The 8849-nt window shown below is 43.0% G+C and overlaps 1 protein-coding gene across 6 annotated transcripts in view; it reads right to left on the reverse strand.

Annotated features, from left to right (window-relative positions):
- loxl2b (lysyl oxidase-like 2b) overlaps window positions 1-8849 on the reverse strand; it is an 85252-nt gene that overhangs the window by 2526 nt on the left and 73877 nt on the right. For 5 of the 6 annotated variants that reach the window (XM_037975095.1, XM_037975092.1, XM_037975087.1 and 2 more), the window contains 6 exons: window positions 8427-8592; window positions 7458-7698; window positions 5610-5725; window positions 4465-4601; window positions 4269-4380; window positions 47-2000 (listed from right to left, as the gene is read on the reverse strand). In XM_037975095.1, the coding sequence (XP_037831023.1) occupies window positions 1930-2000; window positions 4269-4380; window positions 4465-4601; window positions 5610-5725; window positions 7458-7698; window positions 8427-8592 (843 nt within the window). In that variant the 3' untranslated portion in view covers window positions 47-1929. Of the gene's footprint in view, window positions 12-46; window positions 2001-4268; window positions 4381-4464; window positions 4602-5609; window positions 5726-7457; window positions 7699-8426; window positions 8593-8849 lie in introns of all 6 variants that reach the window. The other variant, XM_037975096.1, reaches the window with a different exon arrangement.

Genomic DNA, 8849 nt, shown 5'->3' on the forward strand with positions numbered 1-8849 from the left:
CCTGCTGAAGGCTGACCTGCTGGAGGCTGACCTGCTGGAGGCTGACCTGAAGGCTGACCTGCTGAAGGCTGAAGGCTGACCTGCTGAAGGCTGAAGGCTGACCTGAAGGCTGCAGCAGCTCTTCTGGCTCCTGCTCAGGTCAGGACCGGTCGGCTCACATCATGTAACGTCTGCTTCCCGGTGTTGTCTCCAAGTTTACTTTCATTGTGGTCAACCCGTCACACTTCCAGACTCTTGGAAACTAAATGGAGGTTTTCCAGACACCTGCAACGACTCTGTGACTAGTTAGAGTGAAAATTAGTCACACAGTTTTTGGAAGGTTCGAGCACAGAGCCCTGGGACTTACGTGGAGAAAATGAGAAGTTTTGAAACATTTTTGGAAACTGGTGATTTTGTCACCAACAGTCACATTTCAGAGAGATTTTGTCTGAAGACAAACCTACAGATGTATGTAGAGAGGCTTCCAAACTAGAGTCACATAGGTCCTTGTTAGCAGTGGTGTTTCACCTACAAGCTGCCAGCCTGTTAGCTGGTTAACTCTCTCTGCTAACGCTGGTGAGGGAGTTCATGTTCACACTTTCATCTGTTACAGGATAGCATGAACTTTGAAAGGCCCAGGTGAAGAAGGGGTCCAGCACCTGTGAGGAGGGCGGGGGTGGGCGTGCCTCTTCCTGACACCATAAACCAGCTCCAGGTACACGAATCTGGCCAAGCTAATCGGCTTGGAAATGGTTCCCAGCGGCAGGTAAAAACTTGTTCCCTTGGTTTGGCTGACATTACAGAACTTCTGCCTTGTAGCTGTTTCTAACCTTCTGGTGGGGCAGAAATATTTCACCAACTAAGCTTAATAAGGTGAATGTTTTAGAGCAGCTAATTGATTTCAGTCGTGTCACCTCATGCGCTCAGGACAACCAAAAAGGATAAATGTTAGTCAGACATTCATTTTTTTCTCTTTTACCCCATCAGACTTCTGTTTCTGCTCAGCTGAATTACTGAACTTCATTGAGCTCATTGGTGAATCTCTGGGAGGTTGGGTCCTGGCAAAACATTTGCTACAAACATGTCTGCCGTGATTCTGAAGGAACAAGAAGAAACAAAGAATAACCTACAGGGATGGGAGTAAAAGCTTGAAGTTATGGTTAACATGTGGTTAAAACCTGTTGCTCAGAAATCAGTACATGTGTGGGACGGGAACTCTTCATTTGGCATCCTGGAGGACCTTAGAGTCCTTCAGTCCACGTTAAAGAGAGAAGGACCAAGATGTGACGTTACAGGGGCAGCAAAACCAAACATTTGTTTTTTAAGAGAATAAAGTCTTATATTACTTTGTACTGGAATGACTGATGTACATTAACAGAAACTGAAAATAAAAAGTTTAAGATTATACATACTGTGATAACTTCCCTCACGCTTACAGCACCACATTCCTACAGATTAGAAGTGGTCTTTGAGCCGGTCGTGTCTGCAGATCACAACAAACACGCCTGTTTTTATCGACTCAGATCGCTCAGAATGTTGACCCAAACGGCTACAACGCCATAATTTCTCAGGTGATCTTAGTGTCAAGGTCTGGAATTAAAGGTGCATTCATTCAAGGAACGCTGGAGCTTTCCTTTCGGAATGGGTCTTTAAGCAGCACCCTTTGTGTCACGGTTCAGCTGCAGAACGTGAGTCTGATGGCGTGCTGAACAGAAGCAGTGTCTCTGTCACAGAGCTGCTCAGAGCGTCACAGAAACATGTTGGTAGAGTTCTGCTGCCTCGGCTTGGACAGGAGAGGAAGTCTAATGTCTGGGCTGAAAGGAGAGAGGAGGGGACAGGCTCGTTCAGGGCTGAGAGGAAGAATCCAGCACAGGTAGATCATGTAGTGGTTGGTAGGCTGCTGACGGTCTTCCAGGCGAAGAAACTCAAGCCCTTTCCTGAACTCCATCTTTACCTGTGGCCCACCTGGTTGTTGAGGAGGCCTGGGAAGGTCTGCTCGGTCTCAGAGCTCAGTGAGCCGCCTGGTGAAGGAGAAGCAGAAACAGGCCTTTAGCACCTGAACACCCTGTTCTGGCTGGGACTGGACCATCCCAGGACCTTACACCAGTGAAGTGTTTCTGATCCCTGTCCTGCTGTCCCACTCTCAGATCTCTGAAGGACTCCAACAAGTTCCTCTCAAGAATCTTTCCTGTAACACTGACCAGTTTCCTAGTGTCTGTTGATGAAACACATCCCCACAGAATGAAGCTGCCACCTCCATGCTTTACTATAAGATGGGGTTTATGCAGCTCTAGTGGTCCTGTGGACAGATCCTCCATCTCTCAGCTCCATCAGGTTATATTTGACCTCCTGGATGTTTCTCCTTACCCACTCTGAGTTTTGGTGGACGACCCTCTATTGGTGGGTTTGCTGTGGTGATATCATCTATTCATCTCCTAATAATGGAGCTCTGTGGGATGTTTTTTATAACCCAACCCTGATCTATTCTAATAAACAACTTTGTCTCTGACCTGCATGGAGAGTTTCTTGGTCTTCATGATGTGTCTTTGACTGGGGTTGATTCTGGGAGCCATCAGAACAGCTGAGATCATCTGACACTTAGATATGCACTCACAACTTTTCAATTTTATATATTTTAAAACAAGGACGACCCCCCCCCCCAACATTTGGCTTCATTAATCTAGAGTGTTTTGTGTAGATCTGTTACATATAATCAAATTAAAAAATCATTTGAATTCCAGATTGTAAAGCAGCAAACAGAAAGAACAACTAAAAACAAAAACACTTTTGCAACCAACTGAATGGTACAAATACAAGTAATGACCAGAAAGTTACACATTAAACTGTGAACTAAATGTTAAAAATAGCTTCAAGAAATTCGCTGTTATATACAAAAAATTTATGGTTTTATTTATTTATCAGATTTCTGCACATTTTACAATAATAGCTTTATACCAGTCATTTTATTAGAAACCAGATGTTTACATCAACTTTATAAAAAGACAAAACCATTTTTTTCCTGTTTTAGGTCAGTTAGGATTCCCAACATTATTTCTATTTGTTAAATGCCCAAATAATGAGAGAGAATATTTATTACTTTCTTCAAAGTCACACGTCTCCATTCATTTTCTTAGTGTTTGGTAGCATTACCTTTAAACTGTATAACTTGGGTGAAACATTTTGGGTTTCCGTCCACAGCTGGAGTTTTGTCCTGAACTGGTGGAACAGAGTCAGGTTAGTAGACTGAGTTCCTCTCACATCTTTTCAGCTCTGTCCATATTAGTCCAGTCCAAAACACTGACTTTGTTGTCCACTTTGTAACTAACTTGGCAGCACACATCAGGTCATTTGTGTCCAAGCTTTAACTTCCAGGCTGATGTCTGAAGATGTTCTTTCCTCATGATTTGATCTATTTTGTGAAGTGCACCAGTCCCTCCAACAGTCAAACACTCCCACAACATGATGCTGCCACCACCGTACTTCACAGTTGAGATGGTGCAAGCTTCCCCCTTTTTTATCCAAATGTATTGATGGTCATTATGGTCAAACAGTTCAACCTTAGTTTCATCAGACCACAGGACATGTCTCCACATATGGAAGTCTTTGTCCCTTTCAGCCCATGTCAGCTTCAGCAGCTTCTTCACAAGGTTTTCTGCCGTTGTTCTGGGGTTGATTCACACATTTGGCACCAAACCATGTTAGTCTGAGGACCACAGAACCGTCTCCTTCCTTCAGGATGTTCCCATGGGGTTCATACTTGAGTATAAGTGTTTGATCTGATGAACCTTCAGGAATCTGGACCTGAACTCCAGGATGAATCAGAGTTGTGGAGGTGGACAACTCTCTTCCTGATCTCTTTAGATTTTCCATGATGTCACACAAAGAAGCTGTGTGTTTGAGGTGTGTGTCTAAATAACTCAGATGTGGTTAACTAACCAATCAAACACTTCCAAAGACATGACATCATCATCTGGGCTTCCACAAACTGTTTTAAGACACAGTAATTTTAAACTTGTGACTTTGAAGAAGAAAGTAATTTAAACTTCTCTTTATCATTATTCAGGTATGTAGGAATTAAAATAATTTTGGAAATTCTAACTGACCTAAAACAGGAAAGGTTTAGTTTGATTTATTGTCGAACAAATGGTTGGTTTCTTTTTATACGGTGTATGTAAACATCTGGGTTTAATTGTATTGAAGAAATATTCTGAAACATTGTTTTGTTTTTCTATAATCTGAGCTCAAAGACAGTAAAACTTCTACATTTTTCAAATCAAGCTGGTTCTCACCATTATGGCAGCTGTACATCCACACACGATGGCCGTCGTACCGACACCTGCACTTAGTGATGTTATTGGTGTAGTCTGACTCTGGCACCTCATAGTTTGGATTAATTATAATCTGTCAGAGGAAAGACATGTTTGAGCTGAAGACTGAAAGGAGCAACAGAAATGACAGACATGAAGGAGCGGCAGGACGGGTCACCTGGAAAATATAATCTCCAGGTTTGACGTCAGAGATGTCGACCCACTGGCAGTCGATGTCGTGTCTGTAGGTATCCCAGCAGCCCACAGTGATCCCCTGCTCACCAAAGTTGGCACATTCATACTTCTTTTCAATCCCTGCAGTGATAAAACATGAGCACAGAAATGTAAAGTGACAGTTCAGCCATTTTAAAGTGGAGTTCTGTAGAAAGGTTGTAAAAACATCGTATCTGTTGTAGACAGCTCCTTGAACAGGCTTAGTTTGGAAAAAAACAGTTTTATTTGGACTGAACGGATAAACTAATACCTATGCCCCTTTTACACGGGCTCTACTCGGCTTGGCTCGATAAAGAATGCATCAAGAATGCATTTACACGGGCCAGTTTGGTCGGTAGCAGAGGAACGCCTTCAGCTGGGGGACAGACGGCAGAAACGTTGCAGGGTAAGCTAACGCTGTTGTTTATATTCCTACCTTCGCTCTTTATGCTTGCATCTGGTCACACCCACGACCAATGAGTGAACGGGAGCTAAGCTTGCTCCGCCCACGAAGCAGGGCCGGCCCGGCTGGCCCGACTCCGAAGCAGGGACCAAAGAAGCAGGGCCGGCCTCGAAAAAATGTTGATGGAAACGTGTGCAAAGCAAGCGGAGCAGAGTGAGGACTGAAACTAAAAACATTTACATTCAAATTATTACAAGTAGAAATAACAGTCTAAGATCCCCAATTCCAATGGAACTAGTAAACTACAAATTGAAAATATTTTGCTAACACACACAGATAATAATAATGCAGAAAATGTATTGCTCTGCTGATTTTTTAAGGACTGAAGTCGTTTTAAGATGGTGGCAATCAACGTTGGTCTTGGTCTTGCTCAGACTAGCCATTAGCTCATTAGTCAGATCAAACTTAAACTCTATTTCTCCAAACTGAGGTTACTCACAGAGCTATCTGCAACAAGTAAGATATTAATTATTTATAATTATTACACAAAAACCCACTTCAAAGTTGCCAAAATATACCTTTTTAAAAACATTTGAGATCCTTTTGTTTTCCTGCTGGCATAATTTAATGTTTGTTCGGGTTTTCAAGCTCATTAATGAACCATTTTTTCTGTTTGCTCATCATGAAACAAAGTGTGTGAGCCATACCTTCATCACATTCTGAATCCTCCAAACAGAAACTGGCTTTGTGTCCCTCTGCCACTCTGGTTCCATTTAGACTCAACAGGTCATAGGTCGTGAACACTTCCATGCTGTGATAATGCCTACACACAAAGGCACACAGGCCCACTCAGACTCATTTCTCACAGTCCAAACAATGATCACTGGCTCCTTCAGCATGTTCCCAACATGGATCATTTCCCCAGGCTTCCACAGCCCAACCAGCAGTCCCATTTTCCTAGTGTGAGGTGTTTTACAGTGCAGAGTTTACAGTCAGTCACAAGCCAGCAGAACATGTGGAAGACTAATCTGAGATGTTCAAATGTTCCAGCATTACCTCTCTCCTAATACAGCTGAAGTTATAAACATGTTTATGGAAGAAGGTTGGTTAAGGTAAGGTTGCTGCTGCAGTGTCTCCTAGTGATGTGACTGATATACTGAAGTTCTACGTCTGGAGCATGAGCTGGCAGTCCTGTAGGGGGTAACCCTCATCCTGCATAGACTGTTCTATGTCGGTATTACATTTCATTGACGGTTCGCCTCATATTAGCCTCCTCCTTCCCACTACCATGAAGTGGAAGGAGAAGAAGAAGAGTATGACGAAGTAGAAACTGGCTGATTTCTGAGCTCAGAGTCACATTGCTTTCCTCTGAGTGGAGCAAGATGCCCTTCAACCCCTTATTCTACGGGCCCTTCTGAAATGGAAAGCACCAACTCTTTTCTTGGCTTGTTTACTAGCCCTGCATATCTCCTGGCCAGCATAGTTCTATCATACCTTTTGTTTTCCCATCTGTCTGATCTACTGCAGGGCAGCTTAGAGGATCAGAAGACTGTAAATGAGGCCTACTCATGCAGAGGTCAGAGGCAGAAGGTGCTGGTGACCGTACAGTCTCTGTTCCAGCAGGATGAACGTCTGTGGACCCTTTAGTCTTGAGTGGTCCTCTAAAGGCAGCATCCACATGAACATTCCTGTTGTATGTCAGGTAGCATGTCCTGAGATGGCAGGGTTTTGAGGATTGCTAGCTTTTCTTTATCTCAACCAACCCTAAAAGGTTTGCTGCAGGGTTAGGGTTAAAGCTGGCTTTTCTTGGATTATTCTGATATCTTGCAGATTGTCCCAGCAGCCCTTCTGCCTTGCAGACTGGCCTTGAGTCCTAAAGTCAAGTTTTGGCTGGTCAGAATGCACTACATCTGTGAATTTCTACTCACAGGGTGTCTTAAAGAGATACCCCATAAATATGACATAGGCATTAGGTAAAGAGATAGTTTTGAGATGATAGAAAATGGTTGTTTACACTGTAAAATTGTTTTTCTTAGTAGAGAACCAAGTAGCAGCTTTTAGGCCACTTGGAGACTGTTTTTGATCAAACTATCACAGGTTAGATGCAGGTGTTTCACAGGCAAACCTACAGGGAATGTCCAAGCAAGCTGGTGTGTCCGAACTAAATATTCACAAAGACAAATATGAAATATGTAATGGGTGGAGAGAAGAACCAAGGTTCCAGAGTAACCACCCATTCTTATCTGTCCGTAATAAAACAAACCAAACATGTGACAAAGACAATCTTGTACTGTTGGACACCTTAAGACATGTCTGAATGATGAATGGGACAAAATAACGTCTGAAAGTTTTCATTACTCAGTGTCCTAAATATCAGAATATTTTTAAATGTTAGGAGAAGGAATAAAAATATTAAAAATGGTAAGTTTTTTAAATCTTGTTAAAGACCTAAAATACAGAAATGCATGTGCAGTAAAAAACATGAAGAGATAAAATATATATATTAAAAAAAGATGAATTAACATTAACGTGAGCAAGTACTTTAGGACTCAGACCTGTGACAGTCATGCCACACCCACTGGTGCCGCTCAGCTTTGGGCCGGAAGTCAGAATGGCCGTTGTTGTGGATCTGGGAGGAGAAGCGCAGCAGGCGGCGGTAAGTGTTGGCTGGCACCTGGTCCGAGGTGGAGGACAGACAGTTCTCCTCAAACGCACACTGCAGCATGAACATGGGCCGGTCCTCCATGTAGGTGGTCTGCTCCACCACCTGGGGGTTCAACACCAGGTCAGGGGCAGCTGAAAGAGGGACAACCACACACACAAATCAAACATACCGAGAAATATGGAGAAATGCAAAACAGAGTGAAGAGACGCAGAAATTTGACTTTTTATGATTTTCTTCTCTGATTAGAAGCCAGAAACAAATTACTCTGTAGAATCCAATTTCACTGTGAGCATAAATGACCACAAGCTAAAAGGATCTGCTACAGTTCTGGTAAGTACCCAGAACATACTCAATAAGTATCAGGTAAGCAGGTACATAACTAGCATAAACCTAGGACTTACTTCATATGTACCTGATACATACCTGATATTTTCAGGCTATTTACTTGGTATGTACCTGCTACTTGAGGCTAAGTACCAGGTACTCAATGGGTACATACCTGATACTTACTAGCTAAATACCAGGTAATTACCTGGTTTGTACTGGTACACACCTGACATGCTTGGTCAGTACCAGATTCAGCACAGTCTGATGGCTTCCTTAGATAGATACTTTTTACTAATTGGCTCTTTATAATGTATATGACTGTTTTGTACAGTGGCCTGAGATGAATTTTGTTCTGACTTGGTGCTATATAAATAAACTGAATTCAGTATTAGGTAAATACTATGCTGTATTGTTACTTTTTTTCATTTCCAGGACCAGGCAGAGCTGTGGATCTTTAGAGGACAACAGCCAAATGTTACTGATGAACCAGCATGGCTCTTAGGTGTTCTGCAGGACCCTTCCAGACTCTTACTCTCAGAGCAGGAGACTCCAGCGGCGTAGCGCCCCCCTCCTCTTGAGCAGCTGAGGTGGGGTCCGTGGTGCAGGCAGTGGGACAGAGACATCTCAGTTCCAGAGCAGCGAACGCCACTCATCACAACACTGTCTGCACTGACCTCACCGGGCCAATACCAAGTCTCCTGTGGAGAGAAGCGAGTTCTGAGCTGACACGGGTCAGAACGGACATAATGACCGGTTTGCAGCTAACCAGACGTAAACACATCGAACCCTGGACAACACCAGTCATCCTCCACTCACCATGTATGAATTAACCACACTCTGACACCTGTTAATTGTGTGAATGCTTTAAAGCATTCACACCATTGTTTTCCTGTTTCTCTTTATTGTGTGAATGCTTTTAAGCATTCACACCATTGTTTTCCTGTTTCTCTTTATT

Source organism: Kryptolebias marmoratus, linkage group LG1 (genome assembly GCF_001649575.2).
Source record: "Kryptolebias marmoratus isolate JLee-2015 linkage group LG1, ASM164957v2, whole genome shotgun sequence".
NCBI classification, from domain to species: domain Eukaryota; kingdom Metazoa; phylum Chordata; class Actinopteri; order Cyprinodontiformes; family Rivulidae; genus Kryptolebias; species Kryptolebias marmoratus.